The sequence below is a fragment of the Phodopus roborovskii genome, unplaced genomic scaffold (genome assembly GCF_943737965.1).
Source record: "Phodopus roborovskii unplaced genomic scaffold, PHOROB, whole genome shotgun sequence".
Classification (NCBI taxonomy): Eukaryota; Metazoa; Chordata; class Mammalia; order Rodentia; family Cricetidae; genus Phodopus; species Phodopus roborovskii.
The window spans coordinates 1,573,624-1,596,562 of NW_026126638.1; the positions used below are offsets into that span (position 1 = coordinate 1,573,624).

The following is a 22,939-nucleotide window of genomic DNA, read 5'->3' on the forward strand; positions in this document are numbered from 1 at the left end:
GAGCCCTGTGATGGACCTTCCACACCCCACAGCAAACCGGCTCCTGGGACCCCTTCAGAACAGCATCATTTGCCTGCCTCTGAACACTCGACTCTTTTCCCCTTTCCCTTTCCAGCTCACTGGCAAGTAATTCTCCTTTGTCTCCATCCATAACTCCCATGTCCTCCGGAGACACCCTCTGTGTGGCATGGCTGGGTCTGGGATCTGCACTGCCAGGGTTCCTGAAGTCTTTGCAAACGTGTCCCATGTCATGTCACCCAGCAGGGCAGAGGCAGTTGTGTCTTTGGTTGACAGGGAGACAGGAAGGCACCTGTGTCTGCCAATACCCAGCCTGCTGTTGGCTTCTGCCCTGGCTAGTTTGTTGCTGAGGTTGCCCTGGGCTCAGTCTCTGTCTTCAGGTTGGGCTCACGGGACACCCTCAGCAGTGCCTGATGTCAGTTCCTGTGACACATGGGACATTTGAGTTCTTTTCCTGTAGGTCCGGCATGAAAACAAGTGTGTGGCCTTGGAGCGGTGCCCCTGCTTCCACCAGGGCCAAGAGTATGCCCCAGGAGACACAGTGAGGATCGGCTGCAACACTTGGTAAGGCTCTGGGGAGACCCTGCCCAGCCATCCAGGTGGTGTGAGGGTCTGTGCGGGACAGGGCTTGTGACAATTGTCCTCACACCCTTGGGAACCTGAATGCTCTTCTCCTGACTCCGTCTCTGAATCCCCATCTGTGAAATGCCCCTTCCTGTCACTTTGCTCAGCTCAGCCATGCACCTGCTCTCTACAGATGGGCAATTCCGTTCTCAGAGGATCTACTTTTGCAGAGGCTCACAGTGACCAGGCTGGAGGAGGGTGCTGAAAGGTCCTCTCAACCCTCTTTCTTTTTTCTTTCTTATTTGTTTTTATTAACCGTGCAAGGTAACGATTTCATTACAACATTTACATACATGCATGTAATGTACTTTGCTCATAAATTTTCCTCTGTCACCTCTTATCCCTCTCCCTGCTCCTACTGTCCCGTCCCCTCCCTCAAATAGTCCCCCTTATACTTTTGCATCTTTTAAATAAATCTAGACCCTGCATACGAGAGAAAACATGGCAATTGTCCTTCTGAGGCTGGCTTAATTCGCTTAACATGATGATCTCTGGGTTCCACCATGCAAACGGCATATTTTGTTCTTCTTGAAGGCTGGATCTCAAGGCCCATCTCTCCCCACGGGTGTTCTGAGGATGAGGAGGCAGTGGTTGTTTGCTTCTGCCTTCTTTGGCTGTCCTTCAAGGCTCCTTTCCACTCACCCCGCCTTTCACTCTGGGGCATAGACAATCTGAGGGGCCCATGTGGACAGAGGTGGGGGAGGGGATGAGCGCCTGAGGTCTGAGCTCACCGCCTCTGACGCATGAGTGGGCTTCCCTGGATCAGCTCTGGTTAAGGGCAGTGAGGGGTGGGACATGTGGCCAGCAAATTGATATAGAAATAAACACGTAACCACACACAAAACTGCTGCTGGCAGACTCGCACACCCACTCCATTTTCCAGCCTCAGAATGTCCCAGCTGAGACCTCTTTTGGTCTGTCTGTGATACAGTGACCAAGCCAATGGCTAATCTCGGCCACTCTGTAGCTTTTAGGGCAAGACCACACTCTTTAGTGAGTCCATGGCAGATGGCTTAGACAACTGCCGCTTTCTCTTCAGTGTCTGGGATCACCCTGGACACCCACTTCTCTCCACACATTTATTTCTTCCTTGGGAGTAGAGAGCAGCATGACCTCCCTTTCTCCTGCAGACCCTGTGCGAGGCCTGTAAGGCCCACGTTCCTTCCACAGGCATTCTTGTCCTCCACTGCCTCCTCGTTCCCGTTCCCTACGACCCGACTGAGCCCCTGGCACCCAGGTACAAACAGGTAACCCTGATTGCTTTTCCTAGTGTCTGCCGGGATCGGAGGTGGAACTGCACGGACCTCGTGTGTGATGCCACTTGCTCTGCCATTGGCATGGCCCACTACATCACCTTTGATGGACTCAACTACCTGTTCCCTGGGGAGTGCCAGTACGTTCTGGTGCAGGTGAGACCGAGAGCAAGGAGAGAGGAGGCACCTTCTGCAGGGAACAGCAGCACATGCTGGCTGCAGCCTGAGAGTTTCGGGGTCACATTCAGTTATAGTAAGACCTTTGGGATTTGGTTTTGTCAGAGTCGTTTTCTAATCCCCCAAAGGATGCCTGAAGGACCGGAACATTTTAAAGAACAGGATTTCATTTTCTGAGCTGGTTTGGTGTGGGGTAAGACCAGACTCAGGCCATTTTAGCACTGACACAGGTTAGAGAAAGACGGCTTCTTCATTTTGATGGACGCCTAAGCCAGGATCCTGGCTGGATTTCACCCTCCCCGATAGTCTATTGTTATACGTATCCCTGGGCCGAGGAGGGATTGCCTGCACCTGGAGTGTACTGCCTGACCTGCGGTCCTACTGAAACTTGCCACCATTTTCTTTCCAACCTGGTCAGTTTCACATGGTGAGGAGGGCAGGCTGGCGTCACAGATGCCATTCAGTGCAGCGGGAAGAACCTAGGTTATCCTGGCTGCTGAGTCCCTGCCAGCTGCTGTGCCTCCCTATCCCTGCCTCATGGGCCGCTGGCTGTGAGTTTTCTTGCTGGCTGACACCAGATGTTTCATCACTGAGAACAAGTGCTTTCCTTGAGTTGTGCATTGTGTGCTCTGTGACACATTGAATTGATGCAGCTCCTTGGTGTCCATTCTCTGGGGGCGGTAGCAGCTTGGAGTGATCTGAAGGTAGGACTTCAAAGCCAGAGACGGGGTTGCAGACCTGTGTGTCAGGCATGACTGGTAACCAGGGTCACTACGGGCAGAACATGCTAGGAAGGGGTGGGACCTTCCTAGCCAGCAGTCAGGCTGGCTTCTCCCAGCTGGCCCAGGAAGATGGTGTGTTGGGGGATAGTGCTTTCACACCTTGAAACACCTCTCCTGATGCTTCTGAGCTGGCTGTGCTCCCCTGAGCTCCCCGACATGCTCTTCGCCTTAGCATCTTCAAGGGTCAGTCTATCAATCAGTTTCTAGAAGCAATGGATCCAGGAGTGGCATTACCTACTCCCCAGTACCCTGTGGTGGGCAGACCTTCCAGAGCAACCCTGTTTTCAGGAAGCCCCTCTGGTGCTTGTTTTCCTTTCTCACTTTTATCTTCTTCCCTCTCCTGGGGCCCTCCCTGTGGGAGGCATCAGCAAACTTGGCTTTGTCCTTTGCAAAGCCAGCTGGTGACAGAAACAAGCCAATACCTGCAGCCTTGTTCCACTTCTAACCTGTGTGACCGGGAACCAGCTCAAACCATGTTCACCCAAAAGTGCCAGGGAGTGGACTAATACTACCCTTACAGACGGCCGGGCTGTGTTTTCTGTATCTCTGTGTGTGAGTACATGTATGTATGTATGTATGTATGTATGTATGTATGTATGTATGTGTATGTATGCATGTATATATATGGATGCACATTAACACATATACATTTATAAGTATGTGTGTGTACATATATATATGTGTACAGGTATGTGCCTGTATATACATGTTTACTTGCGATATGTATGTGTTTATGCATGTTTCTTATATGACTGTGTAGGTACATGTATATATGTGTACACATGGATATGTGTGTATATGAGTACATATATGCATGTGAGAGTATATATGAATATGTGCATTTGCTTGTGTTTTATATGCACTGGTAGGTGTATGTTTATATATGTATTTGTATGTGGACATACATGCTGACTCCTTTAGCTTCCCTGTTCCACTTTATGTTCATTACGGTGCCACTGCACTGACTATGAGCACCAGGCTCATCTGTGAGGGCTGATGTTGGACTCCTGAGAGTTTACCTGTAGATATATCCCCTTTCCCCCCATGTACACAGCACATATGACCATATTCTGTGACATGTATTCAAAGACCCCAGAGGTCACGATATCATCTTCTGGTCTGGGGGACGGATAACCTTCCCCTCCTGGTGCCTTCTTTCCCCAGGATTACTGTGGCGATAACCCCGGGACCTTTCGGATCCTGGTAGGAAATGAGGGGTGCAGTTATCCTTCAGTGAAGTGTAAGAAGCGGGTCACCATCCTCGTGGAAGGAGGGGAGATTGAACTGTTTGATGGAGAGGTAAGCGCCAGTTTCTCCCCCTAACCCGTATGTTCCTTTCTTGTCCCTCTGTTTATCGGGAGTGTTTACCACGTGTTCAATTAGAACTGGGCTGGTAGAATGTGCAGCCCCTGTGGAGAACAATGTCCAGCAGTGCCAGCTGGTCCTGACATGTTATCCTGTGAGCAGAGCAATTGGCAGACCAATACAGATAGTGTGAGCCCATTGTGGTTCCAGTGTGGGTACGTGTGTGGGAAAGGGTGGACAGTAATCTCTGCCTGTGTATGGGAGGAGGCGGTGACTGGGGGAGGTGCAGAACATGGCAGGCAGGAGGAGTTTCCCTTCCATGTACAGTGGCCCCTCTTAGCCACAGAGGAACAAAACCCCTGGTGGATGCCTGAAATCACAGCCAGCACAGAACCCAGTGTGTTCTATTATACTTATGGGTGATGTCTTAGTTAAGGTTTTGATTGCTGTGATGAAACACCATGGCCAAAAGCAAGTAGGGGAGGAAAGGGTTTATTTGGCTTACACTTCCATATCACTGTTCATCATCAAAGGAAGTCAAGAGAGGAGTTCAAACAGGACAGGAACCTGGAGGCAGGAGCTGCTGCAGAGGCCATGCTTACTGGCTTGCTCCTCATGGTTTGCTCAGCCTGCTTTCTTATAGAACCCAGGACCACCAGCCCAGGGACCACCCACAATGGACGGGGCCCTTCCTGACTAATCACCAATTAAGAAAATGCCGTATAGCCAGATCTTATGGAGGTATTTTCTCAGCTGAGGTCCCTCCTCTTAGTTGACCTTAGCTTACGTCAAGCTGACATAAAACTAACCATCACAGATGATAATGTTTGAGTATAAAGGAGAGAGAATGAGGCATTAATGTCGACAAATAATAAAATAAAGCAATGGCTGCAATATGTTCTGATGGAAGTTATATGAGACTTAATCACCGCTCTGGAATTTCCCATTCAATCCTTTTGTAATCAACTGAAACTCCAGTAGGCAAAACTAACGCTATGTGGGAGCTACTACGTGTGCATCTATTAAAGGGACATTATGAGGTGCTTTTTGGTTACTTTATACTTTAAGGATTTTTTTAAGATCATGTGGTGCTGGGGATGGATCCCGGGCCTGGGTGTACTGAGTAAGCACTGTCCTTCCGAGCTACACCCTCAGCTTCTCAGGTTCATATTTTTGACAAGAAGAGAAGCAGAACCAGCAGATGCAGCCACCCTGTATCTCCACAGCTCACGGAATGGTTAAGCATCAAAGTCTAGGCTCCACCTTGGAGTCAAGCCTCAGTAGAGTGCGAAGGAGCCCCAGAATCGACGTTTGCAGTAGCTCCTTGTTCCTGGGTCACAGATCAGCTTCAGCTGGTTTGGATATGTACTGCACTACAGACTTTCAAAGACCAGGCTCATTTGCTCCCGTGGCCTCTGCCTGCTTCCCAAAGTTTTGTTAATACCCACCCTTGATGGCTGGGGACCGGAAGTGCATTTTCTATAGACAGGGAAGAAAAAGTTTCTAGGAAGTGTGCCAACTAGGAGCCAGCAGGGTCAGCTCTATTTCAGAGTTCAGTTCTCTCCAGGACAGGTGGTAGTGGTGAGCCTGCAGAGAGGTGATAGCAGATCTGCTGGGGATTTGCAGATAAGATTTGCAGATAAGAGGATCCCGGTGGGAGGCATGCTCCTCAGGAGAGGTCTGTGGAGAGTGACAGGTTCTTGGTCTCAGCCTCTGTTTTATGAGTGTGACAGAACACTGAGTGCTCTGTAGTAAGCTTCCAGGGTTTGTCAGTGGAGATGACTCTAGCAGGGCGAGGAGGAGTTCAGGCCAGACTTCCGGAAGCTTCTGCCTGGGGCATGGAGCTTCATTCACAGTCCCTGTCCTTCATTCTTGACTCCTGATGGTAATCACTCCAGACTACCTTCTGGAGGGTGGAAGGATGCAAGAAAGTGAGTTGGGGGCTCACTGTTATAGCCACGTTAAAAAGCAAGCCAGGGACGGTGTAGTTGACGCCCGAGGGTCAAACACCGTCCCTTCTTGCGGGGTGATGGGCAATGGGCTGGTCTGTTTCACTGTGCTCTGGCTGCCATCTTGTCATCATGGGAGGGTGGTGGGGCAGACGGACACAGAAAAGCCCTGGCATAATCCTGGCCTCAGGGAGTTCTGACAGAAAGTGGCTGGTGACACACACGGGCTGGGGGGCCAGCTCTGGTGTCGATGAGCAAGGCAGACAGAGCTCTGTGACGAGAGGGGAGCCCTGGGTTCCAGCTCCCTCCACCTCATTTCCAGTCCCTTCTTTCTTCAGGTGAATGTGAAGAAGCCCTTGAAAGATGAGTCGCACTTTGAGGTGGTGGAGTCTGGCCGGTACATCCTCCTGCTGCTTGGCCCGGCCCTCTCTGTGGTCTGGGACCACCACCTCAGTGTCTCTGTGGTCCTGAAGCACACCCACCAGGTCAGTGGCCCTTCTTACTCCATCTTGCTGTGACTCATGTGGACTGTCATCAGCTCCCTGAGTAGTGACCTTTGCCCTTCTCTGGTGCAGCCTCCTTGCTTCCCACACAAGGAAAGCTAAGTAGTCACAGAGTCTGACGACACACAGAGAGGGCAGAGGCACCTTTGACAGTATCATGACTGGCCCAGCAAGGGACATGATTTGTTTGCCAATGGTAGGGAGATTTTTCTTTAGGTTTCTTAACTCACAGAGGCAAACTAAGCACACAGATTATTAACTCATTGTCATCTATTCCTGAATGTGGCCTTATCAGTGAGCCCAGGCTAGCACACATGCTTATGCGTGTACATGTATGTATGGAGGTTCACCTGTATGTGGGTGCATGTGTGCATGGGGAGGCTGGTCAGTGGGCAATCTTAGGCACCATTCCTCAGGAGTCATTCACTTTGTGTTTTGAGTCAGCTTTTTTACTGGGTCTGGGCTTGCTCATCAGTCAGGCTGGGTTAGCTGGCCAGTGAGCTCTGGGGACTGGCCATCGCTGCCTCCCTAGTGCTGGGGTCACAAATGCATACCACTATAGCTGTCTTTTTTTACATGGGTGCTGGGGTCGAACTCAGGTCCTCATTCTGGTGTGGCAAGCACTTCGCCATCTGACTTATCTCCCCGGGTCCCAGGTTAGCCCTTTTGGAGAGCACTTTGTTAGACTGCTGAGGATTCCCTTTTGGGAAAGATGATGGCATTTGTGTAGGCTTCCACAGTTTTGGGAGGTATCAAAAGTATCATGGCATGACTATGACAAGGGACTCTCTTTATTCTTGTTGAGAGTGGCCTCCACACCATCTCTGAAAGTGCTGTCCATGTCTGGATTGTACATGTCAGTGAGGGCTGCTTGGCCCGTGCTTCCCGGGGGCAGCCCATTCCATTTCTAGAAAGGGTTAACAATCCTGGCTATGTTTCTACTCAATGTATTGACTGTCCCAGGCACTGCAGGTGCAGCAAGGGGAAAAATCGTGTGTGTGTGTGTGTGTGTGTGTGTGTGTGTGTGTGTGTGTGTGTGTGGTGTTTGCTCTCATGCTGCCGTGACAAATCACTCTGAATGCAGTTTCTTTAAGCAGCCTGAGTGTATTACATTTTAGCTTTGGAAGTCAGAAAGTTGGCAGGGCTGCATTCCTGCAGAGCTTTGAAGGGACAAGTATACTTCCTTGATTCTGCAGTCTGGCTGCACTCCCTGGCTTGTGGTCCCACCTTTCGTATTCAAAGTGAGCTGTGATTCGCTAGCATCTTCAGGCTTCCCCACCCCTCCACACTCCTGTCAATCACAATGCCTTTCACGCTCCGCCTCTTCCTGCCTCCTTCTTGCTAGACTTTGTGGTCGCATACAGCTTACCTAAAGGGTTCAGGACAATTTCTTGTCTCAAGATCTTAACCTTTATGGTACCCAGGTCCTTTGTGCTGGGGATTACTCCATGCTCTGAATAATCTAATTGGAGTATTTTTATGAAGAAAAGAGGCTTATCAAACTCTCATTATTGTTGTTGGAGGCTGAAAACGTAGAACTGGGTGGTTCCATCTGTTTGGTCTATGGCAGAGACTGTTCTGGTTGTGGCAGTGGTGAATGAAGGTTAAGTAGGTAGGAAAGGGAAATGGTTACATATAGAGGGACCACATATGAGAAGGTAAGTCAGGAACGAAAGGGCCTAGCCTGCTTAATTTTATTTTAATTAAAATTCTATATATGTCTTTATCAGTCTATCTATTTAGTATGTGGTATGGCTATAACTATCTATCTATCCACCCATCCACCCACTCATCCATCCATCTCTCTAGTGTAGAGATGTGGGCATTATCTATTGGTCTGTCTGTCTGTCTGTCTATCATCTATGTGTCTATGGGCATGGGCATGTATATGCCATGGTATATGGAAGGTCAGAAGACACTAAGTTCTCTCTGGGCCTCCTGTGTAGGTCCCAGGGATTGAACTCAGATCATCAATCTTGGCAGCTGACACTTCTTTACTTGCTGAGCTATCTCATCTCCATTTTTAGGAGTGAAAACCAACCTGTTCAGACAGGGGACATTACTGTAGATAGATTAGTTTGATGAGCTCTGTCTGAACAGATGACACAGGAGTAGATGTCTTCATGGAAGAGAGGGAGAGAGGATTGTAAATATTTGGGGAGAGATGATGGGTGTGTGGAGAAGATGTACAAAGATCCCACGGTGGCTGATGTTTGGAGAGTTGGACCAAGGAGACCAGTGGGCGAAGAGGAGGGTTTTGATTAGCAAGGACTCAGAGAGGCAGTGGCTATGCCCAGACTTCTATCTAAGTGTGGGGAGAGTCTTACATGCTCCTCAATGACTTACACTGCAAAATGGATTAAGTCACCTTTCCTTTGTCCCAGGACTGGATTCTGGCCATGTATGGAGAATAGGTTTATGATCATCCATCTTCCTAGGTCCTTACTTGATGGTTTCTGTGGGATCAGGCTTGCTCAGGACCCTGTGAGCATGCCTGCCATGGGAGGTGTATAGTTAGCCCTTCCCTGATGACATTCCTCATGCTGTAGAATTTTCACCTGTTGCCCTGAATAAGCTATGGTCCCCTGGGTGAGGGAACTTCGCTGCCTGCCACAAAGCAGGGCCATCCTGTTCCCTCCTTAGTTCTCTGTTATTTCACTCATTATCAGTGGTGTCTGCTCCTTTTTCTGCTCATAGTCTGACCAGGGAGGCTGATGATCCACGGAGGGACCTCAGGGCCACACTTCATACTGCCCGCCTCTGCCATTGACCGTGTGAGTTGGGTGCATCATCTCTGTGTCCTTGATTTTGAGATGGGTCAGTGTGGACGTATAGGGAGAGGCTCTGGTGAGGGCAAGGCTTTGCTGACACCCTCTTTCTTGTTTAGCGCTCTCTCCCTGTCCGCTTCCTCCCCTTCCTCTTTTTCTTCCTCTTCTGACGATTCGATTCGTGACTCCTGGCCACCTGGTACCTCCTTCCCCTGACCCAGAGAGTGTGCTGAGGTTTACACTGTGCATCTCTTCCTTCACCCAGGAGCAGGTGTGTGGCCTGTGTGGGAACTTCGATGGCGTCCAGAACAATGACTTCACCAGCAGCAGTCTTCAGGTGGAGGAAGACCCTGTTGACTTTGGGAATTCCTGGAAAGTGAGCTCACAGTGTGCGGACACTAGAAAGGTACGTCGGGGGCTGTGTGGATGGAGGGTCCCCTTATTCTCTTAGGGGCTGTGGTGGCAGGGACTATAGGCGGTGGCAGAGTTGGGCTTCTGGGCTGAGTCGGTCTCTTCAGCAAGGCCTCTCCAGTACTTTCTCCTGTTCCCAGCTGTCACTAGATGTTTCCCCGGCCACCTGTCACAACAACATCATGAAGCAGACAATGGTGGACTCATCTTGCAGAATCCTTACCAGTGACATCTTCCAGGGCTGCAACAGGCTGGTGAGGCTTTGTGGGTGGAGGGAGGCTTGTGGAATCCTTGACTCTGAATGTCTAGTCTGAACACCAATTAGGTTGGAGCCCTGAATTGACTCATACTAAACTGTAATAGCCCTTTCTTGGCTTCTAGCTGAAGAGGGGCATGGGGAGTGTCTGAGGAAAGCAATGGCTGGCCAAGCATTTTTCCGTGTCCATAAGAAGTCTCTTGGTCCAAGGTTCTCTTTGCATTCTGTGAAACCAGAGCCAGGGAATTTCTTTCCTTGTCTTCATGCTATGTATCCAGTCAGAGCCTCCCTAACCATGCACAGGAGAAAAACATCAAACGATGGCTTCAGGTCCCAATTGTCTTCTCACACTACCTTTTTCTGGCCTCAACTCCAGTTATTTTGGGGTCCTTGGCATCTTTTTATTCCTCTGTCTCAAATGACAGCGATGAATTCTCCAAAGTTAAATAGATTTCTTCCTCTGTGCATTTGTGCGGGCACTCACACACAGGCATGCCTGTGAGCATGTGTGATTGTGTGTGTACACAAATATACAGCCATGTCCACACACCTGTGCTATGTAGTGCAGTGCCACAAACACAGGAAAGATGAGTTGAGTACATACATGCATCTCAGTTGTTCAGTCATCCAGAGATTTGCAGTTCACTAGCGCTCCAAAGGATACATAGATTCTATGGTTTGGTGGCATCTTAGTTGGGAGGACTGGGGTTTCTAGGGATGTTGAAATGTCTTGGGAGCAACAATTCATTGACTGAAAAATTCATCCCCTTCCTAACTACTCTAAAGAGCCTAGGGACATGTTTTTGGAGACAAGGAAAGCGAAAAGCGGTCAGTGTGAGGCACGGATAGAGAGGGACCAGTCTGTGTGTGTTTATATAAAAACACTCCACGTTCATGGTTACTGGGAAGGACAGGCAGCTAGGCAGGGAGGCGGGAGGCAGCAGAGGGAACCTTCTAGCAAATTCTGAAGGCGCCTCAAGATGCATGAGAGGATGCCAGCTCTGCTTTACTTAGTATTTCTTAGTGGAATCCAGATTAGAAACAAGGAAATTTGCCCCTTCAACCCTTCATCCTCTAGAACCTGTGTTCTACATTTCCTTGGTGCAGGAGCTCCCCACCCCATCCCTTGCACCCTCAACCACAAGGCAGAGTTCTCACCCCTGGCTCGGGCTGAGGCTACTTGAGGTTCTTTTTATAGGTGGACCCTGAGCCATACCTGGACATCTGCATTTATGACACTTGCTCCTGTGAGTCCATTGGAGACTGCACCTGTTTCTGTGACACCATCGCTGCCTATGCCCATGTGTGTGCCCAGCATGGCCAGGTGGTAGACTGGAGGACGCCCACACTGTGCCGTGAGTCCCCAAGTCCTCACAGTTTCAGATGCACCCCCCATAGTCCCTAGATTTGATGGTTTGGGGGAGGGCAGAAGAGCGCTCTCACGGTGGAGAGGGATGGCTCCAGGGCACTGATGGAGACGCTGGTGTGAAGCAGTGGTGTGAGGAAGTTCATGCTAAGGAAACAGTGGGAATACAGCTTTGGAAGGGAGTGAAAACGGTGATGCAGGCATCTCCTTTTGAGTGAGTGGAGACATGGATTCTGAGATGATGAAGATGGCGAAGAGGGTGAGGAATCCACAGGAAGACCGCGAGTTGGGTCACAGAGTCGACATGGATATGTAGAGACTTCTGGAAGAAGGGACCCTGGATTCTTGTGTTGCCAAGGGTTAACTGGCCTTTCTAGAGTTACCACTTTTGCTTCTGTCTCTACAGCCCAGAGCTGTGAAGCAAGGAATATTCGAGAAAATGGCTACGAGTGTGAGTGGCGCTATAATAGCTGTGCACCTGCCTGCCCAGTCACCTGTCAGCACCCCGAGCCTCTGGCCTGTCCTGTGCAGTGTGTGGAGGGATGCCATGCACACTGTCCTCCAGGTGAGGCCTCTCCTTGGCTAGAGCAGGCTGGAGGGATGGGCTCTTAGACAGGCGTTTCCTTCAGCTTCATCTTGGCCTCCTCTGTCCAGGGGTGCCTCCCTCATCCCTGGACCTCAAACAAATTTCTTTGCCTGGATCTTCAAAGCCAAGCTAGCTCTGAGTTTTTTTTGCCACATCAGGGTTGTCTCATCTGCCCTTTGTGCATTAGTGAGGAAAGAACTCTGGCCCCTTGTGCTCTTCCACTTAGCCATACTCTATTCCTTCTTAAAATGTCTTCCATGCCCATTTGTGGGTTTGTCACACAGAGCAGTCACTCCTTCCCTCTCTCCCCCATTTCCTCCCTGCCTTTCTCCCTCCTTCCCTCCCTTCTTGCTGTATAGCCCAGGCTGGCTTCACACTTGCCATCCTTCTGCCTTAGATCTCCTGAGTTAAAGAAAGCAATACTTTCCAATAGGACTTGCTGTAGTGCTGGCAATGTTCTGCTCAAGCAATGATGGCTAGTAGCTGTGAGGAAACAGTTTCTTCATGTCACTGGATTATGCCTCATTTACATATAAGTGGTCCCATGGCATGTCGTGTGGGACAGCCCAGGTGTAAAGGTGTTGAATTCATGCTTAGGAGGAGTTTACCTGAGCCCAGCCAATCTTAGCTGTTTGGAGATAAGATTTTGTTTGTTCTAGGGCTTGGGAAGGGAGAGCTGTGGTGTAGGAAGCCTCATCCCAGCTTCTCAGAGGGGCAGGCAAGGCACCAAAGAAGGAGATGCTTCTTGTGTGGTGAGGTGACCACCTGGGAGCTGGGAGAGGTGACGGGTGGGCTCCTAATGTTGTGCAGGGAGAATCCTAGATGAACTTCTTCAGACCTGTGTGGACCCCCAAGACTGCCCTGTGTGTGAGGTGGCTGGCCGGCGCTTGGCTCCTGGAAAGAAAATCACCTTGAGCCCCGATGATCCTGCACACTGTCAGAACTGGTAAAATAGACTTCATGATTGACTGTCTCCTATGCTGGCTCTCAGAACCTGGGTTCTGAGAACTTCTAGGCAGCATGGACTGAGGCTGAGCTTAATTAGCATCCACCCACCCACCCATGCATCTATGCATCCATTTATCCCTGACCTACCCACCCATCCATCCATCCACCCACCCATCCACCCACCCGTCTGTCCCTCACCTACCCACCCACTCACCCACCACTCACCCATCCATCTCTCCACCTGTCTGTCCGTCTGTCCATCCATCCATCCATCCATCCATCCATTCATCCATCCATCTCTCACCCATCCATCTATCCACCTACCAATCCATCCACTCACTCACCTACCCAACCAACCACCCATCCATTTGGTGCACTGTTGGGTTTGTTTCTGGAGTCTGATTCTCTTTCTTTAAGAGGTGCTGCTCCCCCTTAATGTTTTAAAGAATTTTTTTTGTGGAAGACAGATACATTTTGGGGGATGCAATATAATATCGCAACACATGTATGAAGCATATATGACCAAAAGGAGGTAGTTGGCATTTATACTTCACTATAGTTGGGTATCACATCCAATCTGAGGACATGAAACATTTTGGGGAGCTGTAGGTGCAAGAAGGAAAAGGGAGATGGGGTCCTTGGCCCTACGTGTAACACAAGCATCTTGGGGCTGTGGTCCAGGCCACAGGATGTGGCTTTCAGAACTGGCGGGAAGACATTCACTGCTGTCATCCTGGCCTCTTGCTGGAACAAACTCTGGGAACCTGGTTTTGGGGAGGCGAGGCGTCCTGAGGGTGATTCCTGGACTTTATGAAGTCCTGCCCTTAGGTAGGGAACATTCATTAAAACGCTGACATAGTCGGCACCACTCCCTGACACCAATCAAGCCTAATGTGAACGTCAACTTGAGAACTTCAACTCACTGGGGAGGGCCTGTGACCACAGCTGCCAGAGCCAGATCCTGCCGCCACCATCTGTACAAACAAGAGCAAGCATTGCCCAGGGTGAATTTTCTAGCAAACACAGGAAACCAGAGAGTATGTCACTCATGCACCGTTAACCAAGGATCGAGGCCATAAATTGCAGGCTTATGAGGAAGTAGGAATTAACTTCCCGGTAAGATCCACCCACCTTCATTGCGCTGAAACAGACATGAAGGATGGAGGGTGGGTGGGGCATTCACTGCAAGCTTACTTAGGGTGTTCAAGCACCTTGTGCCTCCTCAGCTGGCCCTGCAGAGAAGGGCAGCTGCCACCACACGCGATGATGAGCATCAGAGTTCAAGGTAGGTTAGGCACATTGGCTGGCAGTGAGGCCATGGGACATGCTCAGGGTTTAGGGTACTGTCACCCTCTCAGATTTATTGTAAAGGCTGAAGACCAAGGATGCGGAACAGAGGAGGCCCTTCCTGTATGGATACCCACCGCAGCACATCTTTATTTCTCCTCTGGTCTGGCCTATGCCTTTACTTTCTAGAACATGGCAGGAGGGTGCCGTGGTTAGGAAATGCTGGAAGGTTATCTGGTTCTATAGAAGTCTGTGGACTGGGCAATGGCTCAGCACAGACTTGGGAGTATCTTGGAGCTGGGCTGAGGACTAGCTAGTACTTAGTAGACACTCTGCGCTCACCATCTGGCTGTGGGAAGAATGGGTGGTAGAGCTGTTGTCTCCATAGCCGACACACATAGGCCTCCCCCATCCTTTTTCTCTGCTAGACGAAGCAGCGATTTTAAACTTTTATTCTTCTTCCTCAAATCTTCTTACTTTAGTTTTTCTTCTTTTCTGTGAGGCCCAACATAATTAAACACGGTTCAAGATCCATACAGCTTAAATTCTAATAACGTCTATAATGGTTTCTAGTGTAAGCCATTTATCTCCAGTGGGACATTTACAAGTCCCAGTGTGTGCCAACATTTTAGAAAGATATTTGTCCTTGGAGACACTTATAAGGTTTGGATTATAATTAAATATTAATGTGACTAGAGACATAAATTGGAAAGAAATCAACATTAAATGGCTATGGAGGGCTTAGAACAACACAGACTATTTTCCAGGTTCTAAGATGGATTAAAGCTTTAGGAAGGCTCTGCTTCCTCCCTCTCCCTTGTGTGCGTGCGAGTGTGCTCTCATGTGTGCATGTGCGCGCACATGTGTGTGTGAGTGTGTATGCGCATGCACACATGTATATTGAAGACATATCTTGGAACAAATGTCAAAAAACGAGACCTCACTTGTGTGAGATGTGTCCAATGGGAGCAGACGGGAGGTTCTGCAGAGGACCTGTGAGGTGGTTCTTCCTGCCCGTAGGTTCTTCTTCAATCATTTTGTTTCCTTTCCTTTCTGCCACAGTCACTGTGATGGTGTCAACCTTACCTGTGAAGCCTGCCAGGAGCCTGGAGGCTTGGTGGTACCCCCAACGGAAGCCCCAGTCAGCTCTACTATTCCATATGTTGAAGACACCCCTGAGCCACCCCTGCATAGCTTCTACTGCAGCAAGCTGCTAGATCTTGTCTTCCTGCTGGATGGCTCCTCCAAGCTGTCTGAGGCTGAGTTTGAAGTGCTCAAGACTTTTGTGGTGGGCATGATGGAGAGGCTCTACATCTCTCAGAAGCGCATCCGCGTGGCAGTGGTTGAGTACCACGATGGGTCCCATGCCTACATTGACCTTAAGGACAGGAAGCGGCCCTCCGAGCTTCGACGCATTGCCAGCCAGGTGAAGTACGCAGGTAGCCAGGTGGCTTCTACCAGCGAGGTTTTGAAGTACACACTGTTCCAGATCTTTGGCAAGACTGATCGCCCCGAAGCCTCCCGCATCACTATACTCCTGACTGCTAGCCAGGAGCCCCCACGGTTGGCCAGGAATTTGGTCCGTTATGTCCAGGGCCTGAAGAAGAAGAAGGTCATTGTGATCCCTGTAGGCATCGGGCCACATGCCAGCGTGAAGCAGATCCGCCTCATTGAAAAGCAGGCCCCTGAAAACAAGGCCTTTCTGCTCAGTGGGGTGGATGAGCTGGAGCAGAGAAGGGATGAAATAATCAGCTATGTCTGTGACCTTGCCCCTGAGCCCCGAGCCCCTACTAAGCCTCCTCAGGTAGCACAAATCACCACAGGCCCAGGGACTTTTGCAGTGTCATCGCCTGGACCCAAGAGGAAGTCCATGGTTCTGGATGTGGTGTTTGTCCTGGAGGGGTCCGATGAAGTTGGCGAAGCCAACTTCAATAAGAGCAAGGAGTTCCTGGAGGAGGTAATACGGCACATGGATGTGAGTCAGGATGGTATCCACATCTCAGTGCTGCAGTATTCATACACGGTAACTATGGAGTACACCTTCAATGAAGCCCAGTCCAAGGAGGATGTGTTGCGGCATGTGCGTGAGATCCGTTACCACGGTGGCAACAGAACCAACACTGGGCAGGCCCTGCAGTACCTTTCTGAGCATAGTTTCTCTCCCAGCCAGGGGGACCGGGCACAGGCACCTAATCTGGTCTACATGGTCACAGGGAACCCTGCCTCCGATGAGATCAAGAGGTTGCCTGGAGACATCCAGGTGGTACCCATTGGGGTGGGCCCCCATGCCAACACACAGGAACTGGAGAGAATTGGCTGGCCCAATGCTCCCATCTTCATCCGAGACTTTGAGACACTTCCCCGAGAGGCTCCTGACCTAGTCCTGCAGAGATGCTGCTCCAGGGAGGGGCTGCAGCTGCCCACACTCTCCCTGACTCCTGGTATGATGGTATCCTATGTGTGATAGCCTTGGCACTGTGTGCATTATCTGAGGATGCCAGAACCCCTAGGTTCTAACTAACTTCCTGGCTCAAACCCTGCCTCACCCGGCCTGTGTTTCTCCTACCTTCCAGGCAGAGAGTTGAACTGTTATTCTTTGAGTGGGAAGGATCTTTCTTATTTCCAAGGCTTGTAAATTAGATGGCAGTAGGGGGGCCCATTGTTAAAATTTAAATAATAGAGAGAATGCATAGAAAAATTGCAAATATTTTTATCCCCCCTTACTCCAGTTCAGACCTGCCTGGCAGGTAACTTCTGTTGGTTTTGGTGATCGTTAACTCTCTTTTGGGCTATGCTGGTGCAGGGAATTATTCCAAGTAGCTTATGTTCTTGGAGGCAAGGCTGGGAGGTCAGCAACAGGTGTAGATCAAACAGGCAGACCCAGAGTCAGGTCCCAGAATTATAATTTTGGGCTTGCCAGTCTCCTTATCTATAAACTGTGGATATTGGCAACTATTTGTGAAATGCTTGAAACAGCATCTAGCATGTGGTGAAGGTTCACAAAGTGCTTCTTGCTACTGTTTTTGTTGGTTTTCTTGTTTTGAGTTGGGGTCTCAATAAGTTTACTGCCTGGCTTGGAACTCTGTAAATCAGGCATGCCTCAAACTCACAGAGATCCTCCTGCCTCTGCTTTCTGACTGCTGGGATTAAACTGTTGCTTTCCTAACCTATACTGGCATCAAAACAGTATATAGTTTGTTTTTGCTTCTACGGTGAAATGAAAGACTGAACCTATGGCTTGGTCCCAGCTAGGTAAGTGCTCTATCACTGAGCTGCCCAGCCCTCTTTTCCTTTCTTTTTCTGAGACAGGATCTTACAGAGTTGCCCAGACTGTCCTTTACCTCACTCCAGACCAATCAGGCCTCACAGCTTGCAGTACTACTGAGTAGCTAGGCTGACACCCTGGCTCACTACAGCAGAAGGACCAGCTGCTTTTAGTACCTCTCAGTCCTTGCACTCAGCCTTTGTTTTTGTTGAGTTAATGTCTATTTTTTCTACTAGTAAGAAAAGTAACTGTGCTGTTTTCCTGGACATTAGCATGTGTTCTGTGTACTTCCTCACGACACAACTTCCCTCTCTCCCATGGAAAATGCCACATGTTCTTGACTCTTTTAAAGGTCAAGAAAATGTGTATATGTGCATGTATGTATGTATATGTGTATTTATATATGTATATGATGCATATATGTATCTGTGTTTATGCATGTATATGCATGTATATGTATGTATATGTGTATGCATATATGCATGTATATATAACATGTATATATGTATATGTATGTATAGTGTGTATATATGTGTATATGTATGTATATATATGTGCATGTATACACATGTCTATGTATGTATATATGCATGTCTATGTATATATGTATATGTATGTATATTCAATGCATATATGCATATGTATATATGTGTGTATATGTAAGTATATATGTGTATATATGTATGTATGTGTGTGTACATGAATGTATATGTGTATATGTATGTATATATGTATATATAGTATGTATATATGTGTATATGTATGTATATGAATGCATATATGTGTGTATGTGTATATATGTATATGTGTATGTATATATGTGTATATGTATGTATATGAATGCATATATATGTATGTGTGTATATGTACGTGTGTATTCATTTCTGACACCCTTGCTCCCCATTCACTTTCCTGCTATTGAGTGAACAGCCTCTTGCTTCCATTTGCACTTCAGTGGTTAGAGCTACAGTCTTTTCCATGTGTCTCAATATAGTGAACTCACAGATTCAGGAATTGTCTCCTCTGTGCCTCTACCTGTCCCAGGCCCATGCTGCGACCTCACTGGTAAATGTCCCCCTACTTGGTGGTGCTGTGTGCTCAGTGCTGCCCTGAGGAGCCACTGGCTGCAGTGGGGGCTGCTGGCTGATCTTCTGTTGGTACCTGTGTGCTCATCTTCTTGTTCCTCTTTGCAGACTGCAGCCAACCCCTGGATGTGGTTCTCCTCCTGGACGGCTCCTCTAGTTTGCCGGAGTCTTACTTTGATATGATGAAGAGTTTTGCCAAGGCTTTCATTGCAAAGGCCAACATTGGTGAGTGATGGCTCCGGAGCTGTGAGTGGGAGGGCTCTTCCTGGGGTCCACTTGATTCTAAATGTTTCCCTTCTCCTCTTCTTGCTAGGGCCCCACCTCACTCACGTGTCTGTGCTGCAATATGGGAGCATCACTACCATCGATGTACCATGGAATGTGGCCCAGGAGAAAGCCCACCTACTGAGTTTGGTGGACCCCATGCAGCGGGAGGGCGGCCCCAGCAAAATTGGTAATGCTGGAGCCACGAGCTAGATGGAGAACCTGCCTTCTGGTCCTGTTCTTGGCTTAATGGGCTTGGAGATCTTGGCCAGAGTTTCCTCTTTTGGGTGGCAAGGAGCTAGATGGTCCTCTGCCTCTCTTTCAAGTCCCAACAAATGTTGTTCTGAGTCATAACTTTGCCTTTTGAATTCACTGAGGGTCAGCCTTATCTAAGCCCAGGGCTCAGAGGGCTCAGAAAATCCAGTTCTTGTGATTGATCAGTCCTGACTCTGGCCATTCTTCTTCCTCAGGGGATGCTCTGACCTTTGCCGTGCGCTATGTAACTTCACAAATACATGGAGCCAGGCCTGGAGCCTCCAAAGCAGTGGTCATCCTCATCATGGATACCTCCTTGGATTCAGTGAACACAGCAGCGAATGATGCCACATCTAACCGTAAGTGTCTGGTGTACCATCCCGAGACCCCGCTAAAATGCTTGAGGAGGGGGTAGGTGGATGTCCTTTCTCTCTTCCTTTTTTCCTCTTATAGTGTTGGGCACTGAACCCTAGGCCTTGCACACATTAGGGCAAGTACTCTACCACTGAGCTGGGCCGCAGGCTCTGTCTTTTCCCACTCATCCGTTTGAGTGATCTCATTCAGTGTTGTGGGTCTAAATATATTTATGGACCACTGACCTTGAAATTCCTGTCTCTGCTCAGATCTAACAGACAGTTCATCACTAACTCTCCTTTCTCTCATATGCAACCCAATCGAATAGTCTAATCTTTTAAAACATATCAAGACTCATACTACTGCACGCAAACCCCACCATCTCATACCTTAGAGACCGAGAAAGCTTTCTAACCGGAACCCCAGATCCCGCTCTTGTAACTCATCCTCCACAGACAGCTCCTGTCACCCCTCCGTGGTCTTGGCTTTCTGTCTCCTTCAGAGAAGACATTAGGTTGGTGATGTGGCTCATGAGAATTTGCATACTCCAGGCTTCACTTCCTCTCTGTATGCTCTGTATGCTCTTGCTTCCTCTCGGGCCTTTTATACTTGCTGCACTGACTGGGGTGGGGCATTTCTTCCCCAGCTATGTTCTTGGCCCCTTCATCCTTATTTTAGGATGTTATAGTTGGGGCTTACTATTGCTGTGAAGAGACACCAGGATCACGGCAAGTCTTATGAAGAAAGTATTTAATTGCGGGCGGTGTGCTTCCAGTTTCAGAGGTTCAGTCCATTCTGATCATGAAGGGGAGCATGGTGGCGTGAAGGCAGACGCGGTGCTGGAGCTGAGAGTGTTACATCTTACAGGCGACAGGAAGTTGACTGACTGTCACACTGAGTGAAGCTTGAGAAAAAGACCGCAAAGCCCGCCCCCACAGTGACACACTTCCTCCAATAAGGCCACACCTCCTAATAGTGCCATTCCCTTTGGGGGGTGTTTTCTTTCAAACCACCACATAGGTCTTGCTCCATGAAATGGTTATTCTCACTCTCTGCATTTTCCATCCCATAGTTTCTTCCAAGCATCTATCTACACCTGAACATGCCATACATTTACTATTTTGTGTGTCTTCTGTTTACATTCCTCTAGTGTTAGCCATGAGGACATGAGACAGGGACTTCATCTGCTTGCTTCACTGTTTTATCTACCGACACACAGGAGCAGCTTGTTAGCACGTGCTGTGACATCACAGTCACAGGCTGGTTGTGTGTGTGGCCAGCCTGGATTGCAGGTGCTAGACGTAGTGTATATGTTGTGCTTACATGATCATAGACCCTTTCTTGTTGTTTGGCTAATTTAGGGGTGGCAGTGTTTCCCATTGGTGTTGGGGATCGATACGATGAAGCCCAGCTGAGGATCTTGGCAGGCCCAGGAGCCAGCTCCAATGTGATAAAGCTCCAGCAGGTTGAAGACCTTCCCACCATAGTTACCCTGAGCAATTCCTTCTTCCACAGACTGTGCTCTGGTAAGTCTTCTGTATACTTGTTTCCAATTCTCAACCAACCACTGCCACTATGACCATGACTAAAGCAGAAAGCTCATAAAAACAAAAACACCACTCCAAAGACTCAAGGATGCCTGTGTATAAAATTTAGTCGTAAATGAAGATTGCCATATGAATCAGAGCTTTCACATTTCTGTTTGCGGAAGGCATATGCTATTACCTCCAGGGATCTCAGGAAAATTTTCTGTACACAATCCTGCTTCCACTTGAACTGTCCACCAGGCTTGTTTGTGCTGAGGGATTTTGGATGAAAGAATTGGGGGATATAAGCAAGGAACTCCAGCATCCTACAGGTCATGGTCTTATATTTAGAAATGGTCTTATATATTTAGAAATATATCACCAAAGCTGATATAGAAGGACCACAGGTTAAGTTGATGTTAGGCTAGAAACATGTTTTGTTTTCTGGCCTGGCTTTATATATTAATGTAATTGTGATTTTAATAATTTATTTAACTTTAATTTATGTGCATTGATGTGAAAATATCATATTCCTTGGAACTGGAGTTACAGACAATTGTGAGATGCCATGTGGGTGCTGGGAATGAACTCAGGTTCTCTGGAAGAGCAGCCAGTGCACTTGACCTCTGAGCCATCTCTCCATCATCTGTAATTAGTTTTAAATCAAAATCTTCTACAGAGTTTCAGACCTTTCTTGGTAGACGCTGTCTTGGCAGCATTCATTGAGTATGTCTCCTTCAATTTTTATGGATCTTGCGTCACCCCTCCCCATACCCACTCCTGGCAGGTATGAAATGACGTAAGTAGAAGTTATTGCCATGTGATAATGATTATTATCACAATTATTAATTGTCATAAAGTATGACTGAAGGGCTACAGGATTGTCACCTCCTTATGTCTCATATCATCAATGTGATGCCCACTCAGATTCTTTTTAGAGTTGGGTTGGCTGGCAGATGTTGTGAATGGTTTAGTTCTTGGTGTAGGTGGTGATGAGTGTCTTCTGCATCTGTTTCAGGATTTTCTGGAGTTTGTGTGGACGAGGATGGGAATGAGAAGAGGGTAAGTCCCTTCCTGTTGACTTGGAAGGAAATGTCAGACATACATGTTGGGGATCTTGTTCTTATGGACTAACTTTACCCTGTTGGTCTGAGCCTCTTTTTCCTGCTTGCTATTAGCCTGTTTTTTTTTTTTTTTTTTTTTTTTTTTTTTTTTTTTTGGTGTAATGTCTCCCTTCTTATGAAGGCCCTCCTTAATGCAAGGCTGTTGTCCAGCCCTAGCCCATCCTCAGAGGCAGGCAGTGACATGGTGGGAAATTTGGTGTGCCTCATCCTGATCCTTTCCCAAATCTGTTTCCTCCTTTTGCAGGCTGGGGATGTCTGGACCTTGCCAGATCAATGCCACACAGTGACCTGCTTGCCAAATGGCCAGACTTTGCTGCAGAGTCATAGGGTCAACTGTGACCATGGACCCAGGCCTTCATGTTCCAACAGCCAGTCCCCTGTTCGGGTGGAGGAGACCTGTGGCTGCCGTTGGACCTGCCCTTGTGAGTCCCTCATTTTCCCAGTCTAGCCTGTGTAGAGGAGCGTGCTTTTAACTTGCTGTGTACACAACCAACACAGAAGAGGGCAGGTGGAAATACCTCTGCCTCATGACCCACACTCACTGTCCTGCCTACACTCTTTCCCTCCGGTGGAATCCAGATGTGTTTTCACAGAGCCCCAGAGATCCACAGATGTGTGCGAGAGGCACCCCCAGAGCCCTTCTCCCAAGCCACATCTGTAGTTGTATGGGGATGCATGCAACGGCATACCACCAGGTGGCCCGGTATAAGAGCTGGACACAGTCCATCCTCCATAAGCCCGTAGTGAATACTCATCTTGGAGGGGCAGCCCTGTAGTGAGATAGTCCTTCTGTAGTACTGACCACGCCCATTGGGGGTGGAGCCATGGGCGTG

The 22,939-nt window shown here is 48.7% G+C and overlaps 1 protein-coding gene across 1 annotated transcript in view; it reads left to right on the top strand.

The window, feature by feature from the left end:
* Vwf (von Willebrand factor) overlaps nt 1–22,939 on the top strand; it is a 126,657-nt gene that overhangs the window by 67,884 nt on the left and 35,834 nt on the right. Inside the window, exons 18-33 of the mRNA XM_051173265.1 lie at nt 479–582; nt 1,913–2,051; nt 4,019–4,153; nt 6,447–6,593; nt 9,645–9,785; nt 9,931–10,044; nt 11,245–11,401; nt 11,819–11,977; nt 12,809–12,944; nt 15,296–16,674; nt 18,692–18,808; nt 18,897–19,037; nt 19,318–19,461; nt 20,818–20,982; nt 22,001–22,044; nt 22,351–22,528. Coding sequence (XP_051029222.1) covers nt 479–582; nt 1,913–2,051; nt 4,019–4,153; nt 6,447–6,593; nt 9,645–9,785; nt 9,931–10,044; nt 11,245–11,401; nt 11,819–11,977; nt 12,809–12,944; nt 15,296–16,674; nt 18,692–18,808; nt 18,897–19,037; nt 19,318–19,461; nt 20,818–20,982; nt 22,001–22,044; nt 22,351–22,528 — 3,400 coding nt within the window. The remainder of the gene's footprint in view (nt 1–478; nt 583–1,912; nt 2,052–4,018; nt 4,154–6,446; nt 6,594–9,644; nt 9,786–9,930; nt 10,045–11,244; nt 11,402–11,818; nt 11,978–12,808; nt 12,945–15,295; nt 16,675–18,691; nt 18,809–18,896; nt 19,038–19,317; nt 19,462–20,817; nt 20,983–22,000; nt 22,045–22,350; nt 22,529–22,939) is intronic.